Source organism: Musca autumnalis, unplaced genomic scaffold (assembly GCF_047663935.1).
Source record: "Musca autumnalis isolate F117 unplaced genomic scaffold, ASM4766393v1 scaffold_2, whole genome shotgun sequence".
In the NCBI taxonomy this organism is placed as follows: Eukaryota; Metazoa; Arthropoda; class Insecta; order Diptera; family Muscidae; genus Musca; species Musca autumnalis.
In genome coordinates this window covers 192995019-193021769 of record NW_027411755.1, presented here as the reverse complement: position 1 = coordinate 193021769, position 26751 = coordinate 192995019, and the positions used below count along the sequence as shown (strand labels likewise).

Here is a 26751-nt window from a genome sequence, read left to right as displayed (position 1 = left end):
GTTTTATTTGGTGTTGCCAGCATTAATTTCAACTTGTCAGGCCACACATCAAATTGACTCAAGAACCTAATTTACATTAGAGTTGTATAGTTCATAAACAAATTAGTTCAGTAGTGCGATTCTCTAACACATTTTTTGAGTTACCGACAAAAGTCGGTAAAATTAAAACGCAAAATTATGAATGAAAAGTGTAAATAAAAGTTGACTCTTGCTATCGGTAGAACTTTGCGACTACTTTCTTCTGGTTGCGAGGTTACCGAATATTATCGTTAATTGCCGAAATTTTAAGCATTCTAATTTTACCGACATTTGTCGTTAACTCAAAAAATTAGTTAGAGAATAGCACTACAGTCATGATGAAATTATAAAGGTGGCGTAAAACGGCCAGCTGATTGGTTCCAATCTGTCAAACTTTTTGTTATTGTGAATAAATTGTATGAAAACGTAAACAAACATTTTGACATATTGAAGAATTTTCGGCCAAAATAGAGTTGTTGTTGTGCTACTTACGTGACCTGTAGTGGGATTCTGTAACTCATTTTTGCTGTTACCGACAAAAATCGGTAAAATTAAATCGCAAAATTATGACTAAAAACATAAAGAAAAGTTGGCATCACTGTTTGTGTCGGTAGAGGCTAGCGACTACTTTTTATTTATCGTTAACTTACCGAAAAATTTTGTTAATTATCGAAATTATAAGCATTTTAATTTTACCGACAATTATCGATAACAGCAAAAATGAGTTACAGAATCCCACTACTGGTAAATAGATCTTGACTACAGTTGAACGATTCAGTTAAAAGAGCATATGAACTAGATCAGTCGATGTAGCTCATTATAGTTCAATAGCTCACTGAACTAGAATCAGACGGTGACCTTACACGATCAACGAACGTACGATTAACAATCCAGTTCAACATGTCGTTCAAAAATGCATGAAGTGACGCCGTAGTCGAAGCGGGAGTAGAGAAAATAAAGTGGAACTCGATATAAGTCTAGGTCCACACTAGAGTAAATTTCATTAAAAACTTTCATGAAATTAGACGTTTTTACGTCGAATTCCCCACTACAACAATTTTATGATTTTGCTCTACAATGGAACTCGATCTAGAAACGCATAATTTCATGAAGTTTTTTCAATGAAATAACTCTAGTGTGGACCGGGACTAAGAACGCATAATATCATGCAATTTTTCAATTAAATCACTCTAGTGTGGACCGGGACTTGGCGTTGCTTCTGACGAGTTTAGCAATAGAGTTGTACTTTTAAGCTCTTTTAGCTGATCGCTCTTTTTAGTTCTGCTCTTTTGAAGGAACTAGGTCGTTCTTTTAGTTCAGTAGTTCAATCGTTCGTCGAAAAGCTCTGTCAGTCAGCTGTCTTTTCGTTCTATCGTTCACCGGCTCTGACTCGTTCGCTTGCAAGTTCGTTCATTTGTATACAAACACACATACATATGTAGACCGATAAAGAACAAATCATGGTTTAATAATAAAGGTTAGCCAAAGCTCCCTGTCAATTTAAATTTTTTTCTTTCGACTGTTCCTAAAACTTCAAAACAATATACACAATCTTTGTATGTGTGTGTGATGTTTGAATAATATGCCAACAATTTTAAAAACAATCGAATTCAATGATTTCCAAAATTGTTTTCAGAACATTTGTATGGAAGAAATCCTTCAGCTTATTATTGAAACAAACATTTTATCATATCCACAACTCGATTATGTGGAGAAACCTTGGCCCTTCATTCATTTTTCGCGTTTTTTATAAAATGATCAAAATTGGAATTTTGTAAACAAACCCTCTTGTTGCCTTTTTGTTTACTAATTTTGAAGTTTTATGAATTCAGGAAAAACAAGGGTTCTATAGATTTTTTTCATTTAAATCTACCTCTTTACTTATACCATGGAACAAATAACAGAAGAATATTTTATAGCCCGTTTCCACGGTACGTCGTTCGTTCTCTATTCGTTGTTCGACCCATAACTACGAATAAATTACTTATTTCCCCACACAAAATTCTATGAACGAACGACGATTTTTCTACGTTGTTCGATTAGAAATACTCTGTGAACGACGAATAAGTATGTCCCATCCCTAACAAATGAGCATGGTACAAATACACAGGTAGCCGCATCGGCGATTGTTGGTAACATACGATGTCAAAATTTGACACCCATTCAATGCAATTGACACATCATGTTACCATCAGCTGGCATGATAATGCTACCTGTATTATTGTACCATGCAAATGAGAGAACATGGTACAATAATACAGGTAGCATTATCATGCCAGCTGATGGTAACATAATGTGTCAATTGCATTGAATTGATGTCAAATTTTGACATCTTATGTTGCCAACAATTGCCGGTGCGGCTACCTGTGTATTTGTGCCATGTGAGAGAATTTATCGAAAAAATTAATTATGACATGTCTAAATTCAAAATTGAAAAATTTGTTGAAAACACAAAAATTTTTAGAAAAAGGAAAAAGACGAATGAAAATTAATGAACTAAACATTTTATATAGATGCAGAAGGAAGATGGTTGTGTTTCCTTCTTAATTCCACACACATTTCTTGTCAATTAGTTCAAAATCGCGTAAAAAATCAGAAACAAAAAGTGAAACAAATAACTGAAAGTCTGTATACACAAACATTGTTTGGACATGTCTCTCTCTCTTTAATTTTGAAAATAGAAACATATAAAAATATATTGAAAATACAAAATTATTCAGAATTTATGGAAAAAATGAATGAAATGTGTGTAGTTAAATATAGAAGATACATTTGAAAGAAAGTCCATTGATTTTCCTATTCATTTAATGTATATTTTATGTGTTTTCGGTTCAAATTTTCGTGAAAACAAGGAGACAAAAATGAAGGAAATTTTGTTTATGTTTCTGTTAATTACGAATGGCGTCGTGGAAACGGGTTAATTCGTGTACGTCGTTCGACAGGCGAACAACGTAATTGAAACGCTCGTGTGAACATGACATTAAAGAACCTAGCAACGGAATAGGTTTGGTGTGATTGAAAAGCAAATTTGGAGTTTTTTAGACTTTAAATTTGTAATTAAGTTAAAAATAAATGAAAATATTAAAATTATAAAATTACAATGAATAAAGATGTGTGTGGGTGGGTATCTGTGTAAAATTCAAAATGTAAACAAAACTATTACCTTTACAAAGGCAACAGTTAACTCTGACAACGGCGTCACATTATGATACATGAATGTCGCGCTGAATCGTTCGTTCTTTGATTTGATCGTTCTTTTATCTTTCGGTCAGTGCTCAGTGAGCTACTGAACTATAATGAAATATATCGACTGATCTAGTTCGTACGCTCTTTTCAATGAATCGTTCAATTGAACTAGTTCGTTCGTGAACTATGCAACTCTATTTAGCAACCCTTTCGAAATCTACAAGCATGGTACAAATACACAGGTAGCCGCATCGGCAATTGTTGGTAACATAAGGTGTCAAAATTTGACATCAATTCAATGCAGTTGACACATTATGTTACCATCAGCTGGCATGATAATGCTACCTGTATTATTGTACCATGTCTACAAGGGAGTAAAAAGCTCTGTTCCTTTACGTGCAAGAATCTTCAAGTTTTACAACTTTTTACTCGAAAAGCGTTCCTTTACTTTAGACACCATACAATTCATATGGAAGCAGATTACAACTTTTGCTACTTTTGCCGGTTTTACCACTTTCAAAAGTAAAGGAACAGACCAAAAATGTCATATTATTAGCTCTGTTCCTTTACGTGCAAGAATCTTCAAGTTTTACCACTTTTTACTTCTGACACCATACAATTCATATGGGAGCAGTTTACAACTTTTACTACTTTTGCCGGTTTTATGTCCAGTTCCACACTAGAACTATTTTATGCAAGAAATGCCAAGAAATTATGCTTTCTTAGATCGAGTTTTCCACTACAGCTATTTCATCAAATTAGTGTTCACATTTCAATATGCAATTACTCTAGTGTGCACGTGAACTATGACGATGAGAAAACATCTAAACATTTTCTCAATTTACATTAGGCGATTTAATTTGCGGCAATTTTGATCGTTCCATGGTATAAGTAAAGAGGTAGATTTAAATGAAAAAAATCTATAGAACCCTTGTTTTTCTTGAATTCCTAAAACTTCAAAATAAAAGCAACAAGTGCGTTTGTTTACAATGCATTTTTTTGAGCATTTTATAAAAAACGAGAAAAATGAATGAAGAGTTAAGTTTTCTCCACATAATCGAGTTGTGAATATGATAAACTGATTGTTTCAATGCAAATCTCAACAATTTCTTCCATACAAATGGTCTAAAAACAATTTTAAAAATCATTGAATTCGAATGTTTTTAAAATTGTTTGGCATATTATTCAAACACCACACACACATACACTGTTTGTTTATATTGTTTTGAAGTTTTAGGCATACTCGAATGAAAAAATTTAAATTGACATAAAGCTTTGGCTAACCTTTCTTATTAAACCATGGATCGTTCCGTTTTTAAATTGTCTCATTGGCGTATATGTCCTGGTCCGAAATTAAAGTGACCTCAGTGAAATAATTTCATGAAATTATACGTTCTTAAATCGAGTTCTATGCTACGAAATTGCAGTAGTGCGGAACTCGATCTGAGAACACCTAATTTCATGAAATTATGTTGTTGAAATCGCTCCAGTGTTGACCGGGAAGTCTTGAATTCAAAACATTGAAAATAATGTCAATTACAACCCAGCAAAAAGTTTGCATCCGCGGATGCAGTTAAATCACTAGAACAATTGCCGCTGGAGTACATCTTTTCCTATGAATTCACCTATGAATTTTACAAGAGTGCGCGCAGCTAGGATGCACTCCATTTTGCTTCCACGGCACACAGCTGGGATGCACTCCATTTTCGATCCAAATCACAGCCTTTGATGTAGTGTTTTGGATTGAATTTAAATGCAGTCTAATACCCTAGACTGACGGCAGAGTTAATTTGCATTAAAAATGTCCTAATTTGAATTTATTTTTCACCCTGACAGACGATAGTTTCTGCATTTATGAAACAGCTGTTTGTGTTGTTTATTTGTACTCAGCAGACCATTTCATAAAGTTTTACAAAAGTTCGCCAAAATATGCGAAACAAATACTTTTTCTACCATTGACCCTTTCACCACGATAATGCAAAAAAAATTGTTAATTTATTCGCGATATTTTTGAGTCCTTTTAATATTAAAAAATGTCGCAAAACTCTAAAGCAACATTTGAGGAAGATATTATTTTCGATAGAATTGGTATGGTGGGTAATAAAAATTTTTGTGAAAATAAAAATTTTAAAAACAAATTTGTTAGAAGGCGTTTAAAACGATTAACTGCTATTCTACTCGCGAAAGACCACTACTTATTTTCAAGAAACGCGAAAATTGCTGATTTGCCTTCGGCCGGGGATTTAAGACTTTCTCCTATGGACAGGGGCAAATCTAGGGAACGGGAACAAAAATTTATTTTAAATTATAAATGTTTCTCTAATTAGCCGGCCTTTGGCCGGGGATTTAAGACTTTCTGCTATGGACAGGTACAAGTCTCGGGAACGGGCACAAAATTTTCTTTTAAATTAAATTTTTTTCTAAATAGCCGGCCTTCGGCCGGGGATTTAAGACTTTCACCTATGGACAAGTGCAAATCTAGGGAATGGAACCAAATCTTTTTTTACATTATTAATTTTTCTCTAATTAGCTACATATTTTTGGAACTTTAAAGGCCTATATCTCGGGAAGTATGGACTACATCTAGACGATATATATATTTTTGTGATCAGGGCAACGAGACCTACTTGTGGTAAAAATTTCAAAAAAATCGGGCGTGCGCGTGTAAACCCGTCTTAAGCCATTTTTTTCTTTAGTATTCATTTTCAATTCGACAGAAACAGAATTATTTGTTGTTTTTTATTTTCAAAAATTTTAGTCCCACGCTAAAAATCCGAGTTGCCAACTAAAATTCTATCGCGAAGAAATCAACACTGTGTGCTAAATACAACATTGTGACGCGAGCGCCAAAATTATCAGCACTGAATTTGTCATTTTTGCAACACACACATGTACACCAAACTAGCGGCCGAACATTTTTACGAAGGTTAACGCATTTTTTTACTTGTGAGAAATTTGCAAAAAAAAGAAGGCTGAAAGAAAATTAAACAAAGCATTAGAAAATAAACGTTTGTTTACGCTTAAATATAATTGAGTTTCTAACCAAAAGGTAAGGCAAAAAGTGGTACCAATTTCGGAAGTGCATTTTTTGTTAATTTCGTGTAAATTTTAACAGAATTTTTTAGAAAAAAAGACGCGTGCCTCCGCAATTTCTAGAGTAAGCAGCCCAGCCAGCCAAGCATTTTACAACAACAAAAAGAAAAAGTCACCAATCAAGAATCGTAGTTCTTAGTTATTGAAAAAGGCCAACAACAACCACAACAGCAGCATGTCTGGTATTGCCATTACACGTTTGGGTGAGGAACGGAAGGCCTGGCGTAAAGATCATCCATTCGGCTTTGTAGCACGTCCTGCCAAAAATCCTGATGGCACATTGAATCTTATGATTTGGGAGTGTGCCATACCCGGCAAGAAGGGTACCCCATGGGAAGGTGGTCTCTACAAATTGCGTATGATTTTCAAAGATGATTATCCCACCTCACCACCAAAATGCAAATTCGAACCACCACTGTTCCATCCTAATGTGTATCCCTCAGGCACAGTGTGTTTGTCGCTGTTGGATGAAGAAAAAGATTGGCGTCCCGCCATTACCATTAAACAGATTCTTTTGGGTATTCAAGATTTGCTGAATGAGCCCAATATCAAAGATCCTGCCCAAGCTGAAGCTTACACAATTTATTGTCAGAATCGTTTGGAGTACGAGAAACGTGTGCGTGCCCAGGCCAGGGCAATGGCTGCTACAGAATAAATGCAGATGTTTTTTTACTTAAATAATACACAAACAACAAACTCCATTAGTTATAGAAAACAACAAGGATACAAGAGAAGCAAAACAAGCAGAACCAGATTATAAGCATACACGAAACACAACAACAAAAACAAACTAACCAATAACAATATTCTCACGCCATCATCATCTACAAGATATTTGGCATTTCCAGGTTAGTTACCAGGAAAAGTCTTTTTATATTTTAGGATTTATTTTATATTTCCTCCTTCTCCCATCCATGTATTTATAAATAATATGAGAGGTCCTTAAGCAAAATTATATTTAAAAAAACAACTCTGTAACTATTATTAATCTTATATTACCATAATAACTTCATTTTCGCACTTAATATTATATTTTAAAATAATGAAAGAAAAACAAACAAAAAACATTAAACAAAATACATGTGATTTTTGTTTTATTTGTAAAATATAAATAACGATGACTAATGCATGGGGTGGGTGACAATTGCCGCAAGGATAACTGTCTAATGTAGATATCGACTATGTTTGGACGAAGTCTGTTTCATACAATTTGGAGTCGATTTGACCATGTCCATCTGTCGGGTATGTTCTGAGTCACACTTCACGCCTTAAGCATTTTGTTCACCCCATTTACTCCTATTTTTTGCGAATTTCTTTGTTCTAAGATTTATCAGGGTATTTACAACGAAGAGTACATCCTAGTACTGGGGAGAACAAAATGCTTGAGGCGTGAAGTGAGAGGTGAAGTGTGTCTCAGAACATACCCGTGTATGTCTGGTTGGAGCGCGTGATAACTCTGAAACGGATCAACCGATTTGGGCTTCGTAATATTTTGTCCACCTTGGTGATTCCCAACGTTGGCAACCCCTCAGTGTAATGTAGGCGACATTAAAGAGTATTTTCTATTTCCGCATTAAAATTTATACTTTTTGCAATTAAATTAATAGCTGGAGGTTCAAAACCCTGATATTGATTGAATTTGACAAAAATTTCCGTCTTTTTACTCATTTTAATTGTATGAATTTCTCCTCTGGCAACGCAACTACAGTTGAGTTAATGGGCCGATTCCGTACAGCGAGGCGAGTCGTGTCGCGTTGTCAAATGCAATTTTTCGATTCCGTATGGCAATATCGCCTGACGTCCTCAAATTTTGTCGACGAAATGTTCATTTTCCGGCGACAACAAATTAGCTGTCGCCGTACATTTTTACTAACGAATAAAAATAAAATAAAAATAACTTGTTATCGACGATTATTTTCTATCGCTGTACGTAGTGCATTTTTTAAATTTTGTCACAGAGACGATAGACGACGCGACATGACTCGCCTCGCCGTACGGAATCGGCCCATAAGTTAAGACACGGACTCGGCGATAAAAAGTAGGTCCCGTATCATTGAGCTAATTTGAATCGGCATGCACTCATTGATATGAGAGAAGTCTCTTCGGGGATCATGTTCCTTCCTATACATGTATGTAATAATGGCCGACTTCCATATTGTCAGTTGCTTTGTATTCGTGCATGAAACTAGGAGTTCTTAAATCGAGTTCCATACTAGAGTAATTTTATGAAATTTCAGTAGTGGAGAAATCGATTTAAGAACCCTAGTTTCATTCACGAATACAAAGCAACTGACAATACGGAAGTCGGCCATTTTGTCCAAACTTAGTTTAAGTTCGAAAATGGGCGGTCAATACCTTCGCGTATCTTCCCCACAAAAGTTCAAAACTTTTCGCTAAAATGGTGCGCAAGATAACTCTCGAAGGCAATAAACGATTTGGTGCATACTTTGCACATCGTAATATTTTTACGGCATGGACTATATTGGTCTATTCCTTCGGGTACCTTCCACACATTTCGGAAAAAATGCGGTAAATGGAACGCCTTCTTATTCCGCCATTCACCACTCTTTACGGTACATCCCCCACAAACGTTAAAAAAAGTTTCTCTTAAATAGTACGCGCGATACCTTTTGAACGGAGCAACCGATTTGGTTCAAGCTTGGATTTCGTACTATTCCGTCCAAATTTTGTCTAAGGCCATGTTTATATTATAGCCTTTTGCAGGGTTAACCTTATTAATGAGGATTTATTTGACGTATACGCAAAGGAATTGGCATTTGAAACCCAGTGGGTTTTTTAAATCCGGTTATATATAAACGTACTTAGTACATTTTTGTTGATGTACAGTATAAGGTTTGTTGAAGGATCCTTGGGAAATTTGTAGTGATCCTGTTTACAGCGACATTGCTTTTCGTGGACAAGTCCATGTTTCAAAACAGTCCAAAAGCTCAAAATTATTCAGTGACCAACTGGAATTACTGGTGGACGTGGTATGTATAGAAAGCAAAGGCAATCCAATTCCATATTTTTGTCGGCAAGTTAGTTCATACGTCCAAAAAGGGCCATCAAATTCTGAAAACCCATTAACACATAATTTTAAGGGAAATGGATCTTGGTTGTGTCGTCGGTCCATATATGAAATTTTCACTTCACATAGGCTGATCTGTACCTCCGCCAGCAAAGCCGACTGTTACATTTTTACTTGTTTAGTAGACCAATACGTTTTACAATAGGTCTTTGATATAAGATCAAGAGGTCTTTCATAGGAGGCCAATAGGTCTTCGATAAAAGATCAGAATGTCATCATAAGTAGAGTGTTGATCCGAAAATCACTGTTATTACTCCTTTACATTAGTGTTCTATAAGACATCAGTGTCACACATTTTGTCTGTTCCTTAACTTTTGAAAATGGTAAAACAGGCAAAAGTAGTAAAAGTTGTAAACTGCTCCCATATGTGCTCTGTTCCAGAACCTGCAAGAAGCTACTATTTTTTACTACGATAACATTTTTTCCTTTATGTTATCGGAAAAAATAGTAAAAATTAGTAGATTCTTGCAGTTCTGGAACAGAGCAATGAATTGTATGGTGTCTGAAGTAGGAACCCTTTTCGAGTAAAAAGTGGTAAAACTTGAAGATTCATGAACGTAACGGAACAGAGCTATAATAAATAGATTACGCATATTAATTAGAACATGTTGAACTATATCTGATATAATTCTCATATCAATCTGAATAGGCCTTCTAAACGGAACTAGGGGCTTAAAAAACATTCCCATTTGTTGTACTTTGCTCTTATATAAGCTTTGTTCCTTTACTTTATTAATGGTAAAAGAGAAAACTGTCAAAATTGCTCTCTCTTATGACCAGTTTTACCAGAAAAGTAAAGGAACGTAAAAATGGTACATCTGGTAGCAATGTCAAAAAAATCATAATAATTCACTTTTCTTCTTTTATTTTACAGTTTTTTTGTTTTGTCAGCCTTCGTTTTTTTTTTCTTCTGTTTTTATTATTTTTTCTTCATTATCATATAATCGTCGAACAATTGTCGAAAAATCAGTTGTACCATTTTTTACCTGAAGAAATTTGACGGATAGCCTGTGGTAGAAGAGAAAGGCATTTCTGCTCACTTTTTTGACAATTGTTTGACGATTATAAGCGAACGCTGACAAAACAATATGAAATACTGCATGTTAAAAGTGGTAACAAATGGTGAAAACGGTAACCTCAGGTAAGTAAAGGAACACACCTATATCAAATTCTCTGCACAAACTTTCCCACTAATCCCTACGAGTAATGCTTACTAAACACACTTTCAACGGCGTTATTAACAGCATTGTGTGGCTCAATTGTTTGTCATCTGCTTTAAACTTCATTCTTATCCAGTTATTTTGTTTTGGTTATTCATATTTATCGTTTAATCTCTTTTGTCTTACTCATTCAATTCGTTCGTTGAACTATACATTCATCAAAATGAACCAATGTGATGACAAAACCGCCCACATGAAAAAATCCAAACGCCGTTCATCAAACACTTCAGTCGCCTTCGTTTTGTGTATCGATACGCGTAAAATGTAGAAAAATATAGTGAAAAAACGAGAAAACCATGTATTTTCTAACGAAAAAATTAATATAAAATGTGTTGTAACATTAAGATAATCATAAAATTAGACGTAGTTTTAAAATTTCTTAGAAATAAAACGAGTTGATTGCAAAAAATCATAAAATTTCGAAAGGTGCTGTGCTATTCGTCGGTCTCTCGGTCGGTGGTTACATGAAACCCAGCCCTAAAAAGTGCGAAAAATCGAAGTCACAACAAAGAAAATATCAGGAAGCGAAAAATATTATATTGTATTTCAAACAAATGTACAAAGTGCAATAAATCTGTGTGTTTCTCAGCGTGTGTATATGTGTGAATGTAATTCAATTAAACATAATTGTCCATAACTACTAAATAATCAGCTACAGCCTACAAAATTAACATGGAGCAGGAGGAGAACGAAATTAATTTTGGGTTTGCCGATGCAGGAACATGGAATTCCACAGGACCCATTGCATTGGAGAATATGAAAATTGATGCTCCCATGGTAATTATAAATATTGATTTAATATTGTTGGCAGTATTATAATGGGTATGGTGGGGTGGCTACATGAATCATTCACCACATACAGTTGCACTTTGCAAAATTCCTCCTTATCTAGGTTTTCTTATTGATTAAATTAATCTCAAGGAAATGTTTGTAGCCATTTGACCAAATTGCTTGAATGCTTATCAATGAATATTGTTGTTGTATTTAGCGAAAAAAGCAAGCAACTAATGATGGACAATAAACTAATCTAATAATAATCAGTCTTTTCGTTCCTCCATTGCTGCTGCTATTGTGATGGCACATATTTTTCCATCAATATAATGCTGCTACTGATAAATAATTATTTCTTCTATAGCCTGAGCTTATTTTTGCCATTTGCTTATCTCTAATTTACAATTGTTTCCTTTCGCAGAGATAGTAATTTTCATAAAAAACAGTGTTTTATTAACATTTGTTTAATTTATTGCGTCTATTAAAATTCATTCATTCATAATTTTTCATCATTTTTGTTGTATAAGTTGTTTTGTTGTGCATAGGGCTTCCTTCTCAAGTAGCCCTGCAGAGAAAAAATCTAAGCCACACGGAAAATAGGTGTCGGCGTAAGTTTTTCATGTTATATTGGAGCCGCCTCCTCAAATATTTTTGGAGTATATAGGTATGGAGTAGAAAAAATACAAAGGGAGATACAAAATAATTTAGCCAATAAAACATTTCACATTCTTCTTTCTTCTTAATTTGCAAATCCGTTTTCGGATATTAGCGATCGTACAATGTTAATTATTACAGAGTTATTTAATTTTGTATTATAAAATTAAAACATTTCACTCAATTATAGCTAGTTCTCAGTTTCTGGCGGCGCTTAAAAGGCTTATTTCATCTTGGTGTCCTGTCCATTCCTGAATGTTTTTGATCCATGTTATTTCCCGTCTCCCTCTCGGTCGGCGTCCTTTAATGTTGGTTCTTATAATAGCTTAGAGGAGATTATATTTTCTATTTCGCATAAGATGTCCCAAATAAGCAGTTTTTCTTGTTTTTATAATTCTGATCATTTGACTTTCCGTATTCTTTTGCCTCAGTACTTCGTTATTTGCGATGTCATCTGTCCAGGATATCTTTAAGTATAATAGTACTGACCATATTTAGCATTTCAAAAATCGTTTTTTGTTTCCAGGGTTATGTCATGGCTCGTTAATATTTTTCTATATTTATAGAAAGAGTTTCTAGCCATTTCGACATTTTATTCCCATTGATGGATCCCAGGTTTCATTAATTTGAACTCCGAGATATTTGAATGTTGAGACTCTTTCTATTTGAGTACCATTAATGCTTAAAGGAGTGTTGGATTCGACGCCTTTTCTACATGACGTATGTTGTTTATAATCGTGTTGTTTATTCTTATTCCGATGTTTTTCCCACATATTGACTTCTCAAATATTTTTTGGGAGTACAAATTAAACAAAAGAGGCGATAGTATGCACCCCTGACTTACACCTTTTGAAATTGGAACATTTCCTGTAAGTTCACCATCTAGTTGAATGTTTGCTGTCTGTTGCCAGTATAGGTTTCTGATGCATTTTATATCGCTATCCTCTAATCCAATTGAAATCAATATGTCCATCAATTTATTTATTTATTATTTATTTTATTTATTTTGTTGCTGCGAAGAAGCCATTTGGCCTATTAATATCACAACATGCAATAACTACAAATGTGGTCTTCGAATCAGGAAATGTATCTTAAAATATTACAATTCAAATCTTATAACTATAAGTATAATTAAATGTACATACAGTATGCAAAGTTCATATTCGTACACTCCTAAAAAAATGAATAAAATCGTTATTAATTCCATATTTTATGTGCAAATATGAAATAATTGATAGGAATTACCATAACGAAGAAAGACTTAAGAATAACAAAAAAATTTTTAATTTATTCCGTCATTTAGGTATAGATGGCGCCTGTGTGGGTGGCAAAGTTCGTATTCGTACACCTAAAAGCACTATATATTTGGAGTTTTTAAGGATTTTCAAAGCAAAATACCTCAAATTTTTGTTTTAGTCTTCTTTCTGAATGCCTCTGCTATAGAAATATTTAAAAATAACGGTAATTTTATTAAAATTTTTGCATGAATAAAAAGTCGGAGGAATATGTAAAATCCTTAAGAAAAATGTGGTAGATATGATTAGCTATTGCAATTTATTCCCGAATTTTTGACGAAAATAGCTAATAGCAGTCCTTCTGTAACAATATTTGAGGTCTAATATGAAAATGAATGTTGTCAGCGTTTGGAAATGCAAAGAAACGTAAACCGGGCTTAGGTAAAGTAAACACATTTTTGGTTTTTACTTGGTAAAAATCGGAAGTTTCGTTTTATATTTGACATAAAATGTATTGAAGTTTTAGAATACGGTTTCGAAAATCATTCTATGTCAAGAAATATCGGAAATTACGAGGAATAAAAAAAATTTAATTAAGAAAATTTCCCCAGAAATAATGCATTTCTTCAAAAGGTTACCCCACGTTCTTTCCTGGACTATTTACTTCATTCTTTTGACATTTTTGTACTCATTTTGGATCCTTTGGTAAAGAAATATAATTTTCAAGAAGTAAAAACCACTATTTTCGCAATTCGGCAGCCATAACTCTCGTTCATAGTAAAGGTAGAATTTCAGTCGTACGCAGACAGTATGAAAACTTGAACAGTTTCATTTTTCTTCATAAGTTCTCACAGTTTTCGGCATAAAATGATTTTCGAAACCGTATTCTAACACTTCAATACATTTTATGTCAAATATAGAACGAAACTTCCGATTTTTACCAAGTAAAAACCAAAAATGTGTTTACTTTACCTAAGCCCGGAGTACGTTTCTTTGCATTTCCAAACGCTGACAACATTCATTTTCATATTAGACCTCAAATATTGTTACAGAAGGACTGCTATTAGCTATTTTCGTCAAAAATTCGGGAATAAATTGCAATAGCTAATCATATCTACCACATTTTTCTTAAGGATTTTAAATATTCCTCCGACTTTTTATTCATGCAAAAATTTTAATAAAGTTACCGTTATTTTTAAATATTTCTATAGCAGAGGCATTCAGAAAGAAGACTAAAACAAAAATTTGAGGTATTTTGCTTTGAAAATCCTTAAAAACTCCAAATATATAGTGCTTTTAGGTGTACGAATACGAACTTTGCCACCCACACAGGCGCCATCTATACCTAAATGACGGAATAAATTAAAAATTTGTTTTGTTATTCTTAAGTCTTTCTTCGTTATGGTAATTCCTATCAATTATTTCATATTTGCACATAAAATATGGAATTAATAACGATTTTATTCATTTTTTAGGGGTGTACGAATATGAACTTTGCATACTGTATGTGTGAGCGCTAAAAAACTACAAGGCATGAATAAGGCTCCCCAGCCAAAATAAAAAAAGAGTTAATATATGCCTATTGTTGGTAATAACAAAATGAATCAATGCACCAGAATTCCAATACAGTAGACTCTACAAAACAAATGACAAGTTATATTCGTGACAATAATATTACATCAGCCCAACGTATTATTAACTGCAAAGCTTTCAAACCTTTGTCGAAATATACATCTGGAAAACGAAAACTTTCGTAGCTCTGCAGGAAGATGATTCCATAAACGAAGAGAGCGAACAATAAAAGATCTTTCGTATAATGATGTTGAAAAACGTGGAAATGTAAGTTGTTGTTTCTAGTAGATCTAGAGAAAGCAAGCCGATCTCGCAGGAGACCGGGAAGTTCAAAAATTACCGATTTATAAAGAAATGAAACAACACGTTGCTGAACAAAAGTATTAAACAGGACTCCTAGGAAAATCATTGCCTGCTCCGAAATATGGTCATATCGGCGCATGTTATAAACATATCTTACAATCATATTGAACAGCTTTTCTACTTTTCCAAAATGTTCATGCGTTGTACCCGATATAACTTCTATGCCATAAGAAATGATAGATATTAACATAGAATAAGCAAGATTTTTCCTGACAAAGAGAGGCAAATACAATTCAGTAGAATACAATTTCCGGAGAATATTAACTACTCTAGGGTATAACGCGTCTATATGCGCTGAAAAATCAAGTTTTGTGTCGAGTATAACTCCTAAACATTTTAAATGATCAACAAACTCAATCAACATTCCATTAAGTTGTATATTAATACCATTATTCAGGCGACATAAGGGACCCAGAACTATAGCTTTGGTTTTAGAAACATTCACTACCAAATTATTGTTACCTAACCAACGTGATATAGAGCACAAGGTAGTATTAATATCATGCTCCAACTGAGCGCTGGATTTACCTTTAAACAGTAAATGTATGTCATCAGCATACAAGAATGGACGACAACTGCTATTACATAAAGAACTACCAATGTCATTGAGGTATAAAATGAAAAGAAGGGGGCCTAAAATGGAACCTTGAGGTACCCCACCATAAATATTACATCTGCTGGAAATAACACCGTTAAGGGAAACGTACTGAGAACGTCCTGACAAATAGGAACCAATTAACTTACAAGAAGTGCTATCAAACGCATAGTTACAGCGTAGCTTCTCAATTAACCTCGAATGGTCTACACAATCAAACGCCATGGACAAATCAAGGGCAACAAGAACATTACTCTCACCTCCATCAACAGTCTCCCTAATCAGATCCGTTAAATCTACTAACAGAGAGGTGGTACTAAGTCCACGCCTGAAGCCATATTGATAATTATAGATAAGTTTATGGTCATCAATAAATGCCTTAATTTGCTCTCGCATGAGGTGCTCAGCTACTTTAGAAAGTGCCGGCAGAATACTAATAGGCCTCAAGTTATCCATAGCATATATATCCTTAGCTTTTGGGATAGGAACAACCTTTGCAACCTTCCATGCTTGTGGAAAGACTGAAGTGGTGAACATTGTGTTAAAAAAATGTGTAAATTGGTTAGATATGTATGGGTAAATAAGCTTTAAAAATTTAACAGGTATACCATCTACACCCACTGATTGTGATTTAACTCGCCTAAATGCTCTAAAAACATCAATCTCGAAAACGCAATTAAAGGAAAAGGTATAACCTAGTCCGTTAGCATCGGGCAAATCAACATACGCATTACAGACACTATGGTTCTCAGTAAAATATGCATTTAGAACATTGACGTCAAAATCCATTGCGGGGTTATTGTCACTACCAACGACACCACCAGCACGAAGCTGTCTCCAGACCTGTGTTGCGTCAAGTCCACTAAAACGTTTTGTGTAGTATTTCCTACGTTCATTTCTAAGAACTGACTTAGCTCTGTTTCTAAGGGTACAATGCTCTATTTTGCTGCGTAGGATATCTTAAAAAATTATTGTATGCCATATCTCGTAAAGATTTTGATAGTGTTATAGATCTACTATTTAACCACGGCTCCGCTGACGTAATTACTCGCTTTCTCACAATGGGAACGAATGAAAAGAGATTTGCAATAAGCGAATCGAGCCATAAAAACTGCTAAAGTCTACTCCCACAAGATATTCGTGCAAAGTTTCCCAATTGATATTATTAAAGTCACGGAACTCGAAAAATTGTTCTGAATTAGAAATGTTTATGTCAATGGCACCAAACATTAAAGCATGGTGCCAGATAGAGGGGCATTGGACTTGATCCGAGAATATAAGAGAGCATGAATTACTATAAACAAAAAAATCTATTAGTGAAACAGAGTTTGTAGCAATATTAAAATGTGTAGGAAGAGAGTTATGACTAACTGAAAGACCAAGACGTAGGCAAGCATTCCGCATTTGGGACGACTTGGAAATGTCAAACAAGTTGCAGTTAAAGTCTCCAACTGCAACTATAGTATTGTACCTCGATAAGATGTCTTCATGCACTTCCTCAAAGCATGAGATATTGCCGTGTGGCAAATAAACCACACCAAAAAGTATTTTTCTTACGCCTAAAATAAGTTCAATGAAAAAGGACTCGCAAACACCAGGATTTGATGAACGAAAAACAACCTTATGTTTAATGCCGTTTAGTACATAAATTCCAACACCTCCTCCCCTAGCACTCGGACGGTCATTGCGTACAAATGAATAGCCAGGAATAGCAACAGATTTCGATGAAACGTAAGATTTCAACCAAGTCTCGGAAACGGCGAACAGTCCCAAACCACTATTACAAATAATGCTCTTAAGCTCACTTAGAGTAAAGTTGTAATTTGAAGGTCTTTTGACAGCTTTGACAGTTGATATGAGCGAAAGTCAAATAACCAGAGTATTGGTTCAATTTGTTTTTGATTAAGGTTGAATTACCAACAATAGGACCAAGATCGTTATTTGCTGTCATTAAAATATAACCAAAATATGTTGCTGGGGAACCTAACTGAAGAAAATGAGATCATTATGAAATAAAGATTTAAATAAAGATCAAAACACGCGTAAAGATGCAAAAAAGGGGGCTAAGAGAGACAATCTAAAAAAAAACATATCCTCAGGAAAAATTATTGAGAACTACTCAATGATCATTATGGCAAACCAGAATTAAAGACCGTGTCGAATGCGTTCTCATAGTCGGCAAAACATATGTAAACATCTTTTTGTACATCGCGGCAGTTTTGGATGAGTACATTCAAACTAAGTAGGGCGTCTCGAGTTCCTATACCTTCCTTGAAACCAAATTGCGTTTTTCCCATAAGTGCTTCGCATATTGGGTATATGCGCCTATATTGGGTATATGTTCTTTAAGAATATTTTTAAGCCATGACTCATAAGACTGTCATAGTCGACAAAACATATGTAGACATCTTTTTGTACATCGCGGCAGTTTTGTATGAGTACATTCAAACTAAGTAGGGCGTCTCGAGTTCCCATACCTTCCTTGAAACCAAATTGCATTTTTCCCATATGTGCTTAGCATATTGGGTATATGCGCCTATGTATTATCTTTAAGAATATTTTTAAGGCATGACTCATATAACTTCTATCTATAATCTCCGCACGTCTTCGCATTATTTTTCTTGAGAATCGCAGTAAACGTAGATTTCAGCCAATCTTGAGGGTATTGTCCTGTTTCATAAATTTGGTTGTATAATGTCAACAATAGCTGTGTATTTCTTTAATCTAGTAATTTAAATAATTCAGATGGGACTTCATCCGGCCCGGTAGCTTTGTTGTTTTTCATTGCATTTATGACCATATCTAATTCGCTTTCAGTAATGCGTCTTCCTCGAAAATTGGCTTCTCTATCTGTGTTGTGCATTTCTGTTCTTGTGGTATCTGTGAACAGACTTCTAATATATTTTTCCCAGTGTTTCTTCTTTTCTGCAGTTTCATATATGGCTGTGTTATTCTCATCGATAATAAATGTATCTCGTCTGTCATCCAAGTGTCCTCTCTTTTTGATGTTGTGTTTCCAAGGATATTGCTGGTTATAGTATTTCACGGAGTTTTTAACTTTGTTCCATAAATTTTCGACATCTTCTTCAACCATATTATATAGTTCTGCATTAAGATTATCTATCACGGATTGTTTAGTGGAAGGATCGTTTAATTTTTGAATGTTAACTCTTCGCTTTGGTGTTTTCTTTCGGATGGTAGTTAGCTTTATTTGTAATTTCCCTAACAGAAGATTATGGTCGGAGGGAACATCAGCTCCTGGATACGTAGAACATTTATCTACGCAGGAGGAATACCGCTTATTTATTAAAATGTATTTAATTTGGTTTCTAACAATGTTTCTGTTATTGTCTTGTGGCGATTTCAAGGGTAAAGTCGTCTTGGAAGGATATCTAATTGAATTATTGTATTATCTTGTGGTTTTGTTATCTTTAATAAATTTTTCAACGTCGCAATAAAACTGTTCCAAATCATTATCGCTATCACTTGTAGGAGCATAAACTTGTATTATGTTCATGTTTATTGGTTTTGCAGATATTTTTATCATCATCGCCCTATCAGAAATTGGAACATATCCAGTGACACAGGTCGCTATGTGTCTTTTTACTATAATAGCGACGCCCTTTCTATGAGTTCTCTCTCTGTTTCCGGAATGATACATGTTTACGTTCTGGGAAATAAATTCCGCATCCTCCGTCCACCACGTTTCACTGATACCCAGCATATCAATTTGAAGTCTTTCCTTTTCGCTTATGGTATTGTCTAGCTTTCCAAGCTCATAAAGACTTCTCACATTCCAAGTTCCTATCCTATGTTTGGTTTTGGTTTTACCTCTGGGGATTCTTAGCACCCTTTGATTGCCGGAAACTGAGGGCCTTAGATTATTTTCTGTGTTCATTGTAATTGTATGATTTTCCAGGGATTATACTTCAGTGGTTTGCCGAGGCCTTCTGAAGGGTTTAGAGTATTCCGTCTCCATATTCAGCCGCTCCTCCTGGAGTTCAGACGCTGTTTGCTGCCGCTAATCCTTTGGTCAGATGCTGCCGTTTTCTCTCTTTTTTCTTTTGGTTTGCCCCGCATATTTTATTTCTGCAGTACCCGCCATATCTGATGAGCGTTTCCCTATCCACCATCTGGGGGCCGTCCGATGGGAAAAAAGAAGGAAAAAAAAAAATAACTCCACATTCACATTATATCAGCTAAATATGAAGTAAAAAACTACAAAGGAAGAGACTTAAAAATTAATTTAGTATATAAAACGGACACTTTGATACACTTCAACTATATTAACACACTTAGCGCCAAGATTTTTTTTGCGAGAAGACTTAGAATTGTATATGAAAATGATATTATTGAGACTTTTTAAGCATTTTATTAAAAATAACCTTTTTTCTAAAACGTATAGCTTTCCTGAAATCGGGCCTTCTTTTAATTCTTATATGACAATCACAAAGTTCCTTAAAAATCCCTAAACTTATATGTATCTAACATTTATGATTAAAGCTTTATCGCATTTTTAAATTTTTCAGCAAAAGTAGAAAATTTCTAAAAAATCGATTTATTCAATAGATTTTGTTTTAGGCCAATTGCGTGGAAATGCATAGGTCAAATTAAGCTTTATAAGCGTTAAATGACAGATAACAGACAATACTATAACAAAATGCAAAAAACCCCACAAAAATATTCAGCCGAGTCACCGTAATCATCATGTTGTGATGGAAAATGCACCACCTAGACGTATCTGTATGGACTTAAGTTGCTGTCCATGACTTCATTGCATTGGACGTCGATAATGAATTTTTTGAACACTTTGCATCAACAGGCGGTCTCTGAAGGCATAAATCCTCCACCAATTTTATATAGTGATCGGCTTCTGCCAAGGAAAACTGGTTCTATTCTTTTTAATTCCTACATAACATGTACAGTTCACAGTACACTAATAATTCCCTTAACAACGTCCAGGAAAGTGGTTCCGAATTCATCCGAACAGTCGCAAAAAACAACTGCAATTTAAAGCGTAGTGATGTCAAAAACATTTTGGGGATCGGAGGATCGCACAATAAGTTGAACGTATTTTCAGGGATATCTAGGGGTTTGGGTAGGGAATTACCGCATCTGGAATGAATGAATTGAATAATAAGTTAATAATGATTTTACATAATCAGGAAACTAAAAAAAATTGGAAATAAGTTAAATCCATAAGAGTTGCACCGGACTATAACGCACTTTTTTCCTGGTTCATACAAGTGCGAAAGAAAAATTTTTATTTTAAAGCCCCATTTTTTTAATTAATTTTAAGCATAAAAACATATTTTTGCACATCGAGAAGTCGACTACCTTGCTAAAGTTCTCAACCTGTTCCTAGCTACCTTAGTTGTTCTGGATAAAGAACGGCAAGGTTATTGGCAACGGTGACCCGACAGAACGATTTCAGTTTTATCGCCCTTAGGATTCACTCCTCCCCAGCATAAATATAACAATTTCATTTGTCATTCGTAAGCATGGATTCCGTAAACAGCACATTACAACACCATCATTACATCATTTTCCCGTATTTTTTGTTGGATGTTTTATCGAAAAATTTCGTGGTTCATGGCAGAGTTAATGGTGTTTGATCTAATAAAAGCGTTTGATACTATAAAACACTTCGACCCAATCCATTGGCTAAGCAAGGCGAGATCAGTTATCGACTGTAAGCTGTATAAAGAAGCTGACATATATCCTGGCCCTGGCACATTGTGTCATGTATACAGGCAAAAATACCAATGCACATTCGAAAACGATTCCGACGTTCTTCAGGTACATCAATTTTCGTTTTCAGTTCCTTTTATAACAAATTCAGGAACAATATTCTTACTTGTTCATGCCCAATAAGAAAGGGATAAAGAAAGTGATTGGTATTGTTAAAGCCTTTGCCTTTCCGGTGTAAATTTTTAAACCCCCTTTCGCTGGAGTTTGGACTACATATATATGAGTGTCTGGTGGACATTACATATATGCATTGGATACCAGCTGCTGGTAATGCCATAAAATAATGCATTAAAAAATGTTAAACATTTTTCTTTGGTTATAAATTAACGCTTCTTTCTCCTGTAAATATAGACGTAGTTCCATATTTCTGAGTTAAAACGATATGCCATAAAACGCCGTTTGCACAAAGCTTTTTGTCGGGTTAACATTCTTTTTGATGTTTTATTTGACGTATACGCTATTGAGCTGGCATTTGAATCCCAGAAGGTTTATTAAATCCGGTATGCAAGTTCTATTCAGCGTTTTAAATTTTTAAAGGTCTGAACATTTTGCATGTTATTTAGAGTTGTGAACTATGTATGAACAAACGACGTATACGTAATATGACAACGTTTGTATGACGTTGCGCATTCGTTTTTGAACTAGGACAGTGAACTAGGTCGTTTTATTGCCCAACTCTAATATTAATTCATCTTTGCAAGCCGCCGATATAATAACAAATCGTACGCCGTTGTTTACATTTACCTTTGACTCTGTAATATATTCACAAAGTCGCTTCATAAAAACTGCACGCCGCTAAAAGTGTTTTATTTTGCGCCGGCTCAATATTGTATTTCTCAAACCTCACCCTTCCTCTGTTTTTTTTTTATTGCATTGGGCTGTGTTTAGTTTTATTGTTCTACTCCATTCACAGCTGTTTATCATATGTTTGTTTTTATTCACTTTTCGGCTTTTCTACTCCACACCCCACCCCTATTGAAAACCTCACAACCCAATCCACACCTGTTGAAGTTTGTGTTTGTAAACAAACGGGTATTTTTGAGCACCATTCATTTTGAATAAAAAACAAATGTCATGCGCTGCACTGCTAATAATAAACACTTGTTGTTTATTGTTGTTATCTATCAAACGAATACCTACGTCGCACATACATATACCGATATATTAATGATTACATTACTCATTATTCTATTTACCAAAAAGCCGGCAAAGTACCGGTAACAAGACGAAATGATTGATGAATAGGTACAGACATGTGCTTTCTAAAGTGGGTGGTGGCTGGGTGCATAGTCGGCTTTGTTTATTTATTATTAGTAAAAAGTAGAGATAACAAATATGTGCAGTAGGGCTATGACTTGTTGACATTTTTTCTCAAAAATGATTTCCTGTAGCAAGAATGAATGAACTTTTGTCTAACCACAGATCTACTGTAGTTGGTTGAGTAGGTTTGGCAGGGCAATTGAAAAGGTGCAATGTGTCGTGCGGTCCTGTGCCGCATGCTGGGAAGATATTTTGCACGGTGTCATCGATTCTTGCCCTATAGGAATTCAGACGGCCGCCTTTCCAAGCATAGGTAGTTGAGCCCAAACTGGTTTGACGTGGCAGCTGACGCACCTCAGCTGCGATAGATGGTGGATGTTCTCCAAGGACCGCATTCACACGATTGTTGTTTACGGCACCAGCGACTGCATCCGTGTAAATGCTATTTAAACCTGCTTGATAGGATTGTTGATGACATGTCTGGGTGCGGGGTCCTATCCAACATATGGTGATTACGATGGCTCTTGCAAATACTGCAACTGCAAATAGCTATTTCTAACGCTGTGGAGGACTAATAGCTCAAGGGTCTTTCGTACGGGTGACAAAAGCGAAATCGGTATGTACGATTCACCTTTGCTGGTATCCTTGCCCGGCTTCATTAGCGGGACCGCCCTGCCCATTATCCATACTTCGGAAACAATGTGGGTGGCTATCGTCTGGTTGCCAACTATAGTGAGATACTCGAATCGTGGCACATCCAGCTGTTTCCGCATTATCATGGAGACTCATCCTAGGCAGGAAGAGATCTAATGTAATCTTCTCTTTGTCCTGTCACTACCGGGGTGCTTGACAAATTGTCGACTGAAATAACTTGCGTAACTCTCCGGATCAGTCAGCGTAACGTCGCCAAACGTGACTGAGGTCCAGGCTTCCTTCCGCCTTGGGTTCGAGGGTGACTTAACCGTTGTCCACAATTTACTTATGCTGGCTCCAATGTTGCAACTCTTCAGATGATTTAACCGCTTGTTCCGCTTATGCTCACCAACCAACCTATCAACTCCCTGACTCTGGGGTCAATGCGGTTGGCACGACGAAGTTTATGCTAATCCCGTCGCTTCTTCCGGGAAGTTTGGTCTCAGTTCGGGTACTCGACCAACAGGTATATTCGGAAGGTCCGTTCTGCTACCTATACATCAGAAGGGTTGCGCAGATCTCTGAAGCGTTGATTAGTGAACATTCTGAAACTAGGCAAATTAGCTTTCCCATGATTGTCGAAAGCGCGGCGTTAGAAGGTGATGAAATCCGGCGTTCTGCTGATGGATACAATTATGGGGAAATGGTCTGTATATATGGCATGAAATGCAGTTATGGTATTGTGCATTTTCCGGTATCCATGCTGATGTTGAGAAACTGGGAAATAGTTTCTCATTATGGGGAGAAGAAGAGCCTCTTCAATCTTCGCTGCAGACAACAGAAGGGAATATGGCTCTACGATTCGCCTCTGCTGGCAATCTAGCCTGGCTTCAGTTGCGCGACCACCCTGACAACTTTCCAGGCTTCTGCTACAATAAGGGTTGCTGGCGATAAATTGGGGTCTATTGTCAAATATTCAACTCCGGGTTCATCAAAATGGTGTTAAAGCAACCCAAGTGGGGCTCATCGTAAATTGTGTTGCCACTTTCTCTGATGACAACCCACTCTTCGCCATGCCGATCTCGCGCACCGCTTAGGATCTGCCACGTTCACTCCATTGAAAGTAACAGCCATTCTATTATCATCCTTCTTTTCCGAATTCGATAGTCATTTAATCGTCGCCCACAAGTTACTCAGTCCTGACCAATGTCGCATTGATTCAGGTGGTCTGGCCACTTGTTCCGTTATCATCCCCTACTAGTCAGTTGACTTCAAGAGTAAGTTCAGATATTCAAATAGCAGGTATATAGCGATCGGCTGCAGCTGTGATGCTCTCTTGGCAATTTTTTCAGCTACCAGGGGGTCTAAGAGCATTGGCAGCTCTCTGAAGATGTGATTGATAAATTCTCTAAACCCTTGTACATCAGTTTTGCCTTGGTTCAGAAATGTACGACGGAGGTTATGTAGTGAGTGGTCTGACCCAAGGGAAATGACGGATTATCAAGACACGTCATTGGTCAATGGTGATGCCTGCCAGCTGTGGAAATCTCCTCTTATCCTTATAGGATCGTTTTCGTTCAGCGTGCAAAATTTGGAGCCCTCTGGATATTGACTAGGATGAAATGGTAAAGATCATGATGAGCATTGAAGTCCCCTATCGTATATAGCTAGTTGTTGTAACAGTATTTTATTATTATGTTTCTATGTTCGTTCTCCTGTTCAATCTGGCTCTGGGTCTATCTCCAGTTCCAGGAAGTTGGCTACTTCGATGGGATGTAACCACTGATCCACTGGAGTCAGATGAGTAGGCTTGGAGGGGCAGTTGAATAGGTGCTTAGTATCGTGCGGGCCCATGCCGCATATTGGTCAGATGTCTTGCACGGTGCGATCGATTCCCGCCCAATAGGAATTTAGGCGACTGCAATATCCCGAGCGCAATTGAACCAAAACAACTCTGTAGTGCGATTCTCTAACACATTTTTTGAGTTACCGACAAATGTCGGTATAATTAAAACGCAAAATTATGAATGAAACGTTCAAATAAAAGTTGACAACACTGTTGCTATTGGTAGAACTTTACGACTACTTTCTTTTCGTCGCTATCTTACCGAGAAATATCGTTAATTAACGAATTTATAAGCATTTTAGTTTTACCGATATTTGTCGGTAACTCAAAAAATTAGTTAGAGAATCGCACTACTGGTTTGTCGTGGCAGCTGACGCTCTTCAGCAGCGATAGATGGGGATGTACTCCGATGACTGCATTCACACAATAATTCCTTACGGACTTTGCAACTGTGTCCGTGTGAATGCAGTTCAAACCGGCCTGATATGCTTGTTGATCTAGAGATTATCTCCTATATTGTTGGACCTCCGTCTCTAGAGCATGAATATCCTTCTTGATATGCCTGGGTGTATCGGTGGCCAGCAGATGGTGATTGGGATGGCTCTCACGGTAACACCCGAGCAAGTACTGCAACGATAGCATCTCATTATGTTGTCGTACTAGAAGAATCTTTGCCTCCTCATGTAGATGGTCCACTGTAGATTTGAGGAGGCACCCTGTTGCTGTTCTCAGGGCGGAGTTCTGACAAAATTGAATCCTATCCCACTGCGTGTCACATAAATTCGGGGACCAAACTAGCGCCGCATAGCTTACCACAGACCGACCTATCGCTTTATACGAGGTCAACAAGGTTTCTTTATCTGCACCCCAAGTGCTGCCGGCTAGGGACTTGAGGACCTTGTTCCTACATTTCAGTTTATCGCAGATAGCTGTGGCACCTTTGTGCGGGACCTTTTTGAATATTTAATTGGAATAAAACTTATTATAGTCAATAACAGGAAAGAGGTCATTGACTCGAGCAGCAAGAAATATTTTTTTTAAATTTTTTTCACTTCATAGCATTTTTCAAAAATAAAAAAAAATTAAAGTGGTTTTGTGCGAGACCTTTTTAATACTTAAATTGAATAAACTCTATTTTAGCCATTAATATGCAAAAGTTCATTCATTTCCCAGTACAGCTAATCATTTTTGAGAAAAAGGTTAAAAAGTCGTAACCCTAATGTACACATTAAGTAACTCTACTTCGGCAGTCCAACACTTTACTGCTACCCCCATACATTTCATGTATGAGCCACAAGAGTCAAGCGATAAAAAAAGCTGTACTGGACAGACTGGTGTATGTATAAGGAAGGCAAGTTATTCTCGAGGGAGGACTTATATTTCTTTCACAAAATGTTGTAACCATCGTAACGTTGCAAATAACTTTCAACGTTTGTAACCAACCCATTTCATTTTCTTTATTTCTG

The 26751-nt window shown here is 36.0% G+C and overlaps 2 protein-coding genes across 8 annotated transcripts in view; both read left to right on the top strand.

Moving 5' to 3' along the window:
• The first annotated feature begins 6038 nt into the window (after positions 1 to 6038).
• lwr (ubiquitin conjugating enzyme lesswright) lies at positions 6039 to 7374 on the top strand. Its single transcript, XM_073970413.1, has 2 exons — positions 6039 to 6253; positions 6320 to 7374. Exon 2 carries the CDS (start codon positions 6473 to 6475, stop codon positions 6950 to 6952), a length of 480 nt encoding a protein of 159 aa, XP_073826514.1. The 5' UTR covers positions 6039 to 6253; positions 6320 to 6472; the 3' UTR covers positions 6953 to 7374.
• A 3391-nt stretch (positions 7375 to 10765) lies between these two features.
• The window catches only part of tweek (transmembrane protein KIAA1109 homolog tweek), a 68042-nt gene continuing 52056 nt past the window's right edge, over positions 10766 to 26751 (top strand). For all 7 annotated transcript variants that reach the window (XM_073970412.1, XM_073970411.1, XM_073970408.1 and 4 more), the window contains exon 1: positions 10766 to 11382. In XM_073970412.1, the coding sequence (XP_073826513.1) occupies positions 11278 to 11382 (105 nt within the window). In that variant the 5' untranslated portion in view covers positions 10766 to 11277. The remainder of the gene's footprint in view (positions 11383 to 26751) is intronic.

Coding starts and splice junctions, on each gene's coding strand:
- lwr (XM_073970413.1), top strand. CDS start 6,473: ATGTCTGGTATTGCCATTACACGTTTGGGTGAGGAACGGAAGGCCTGG.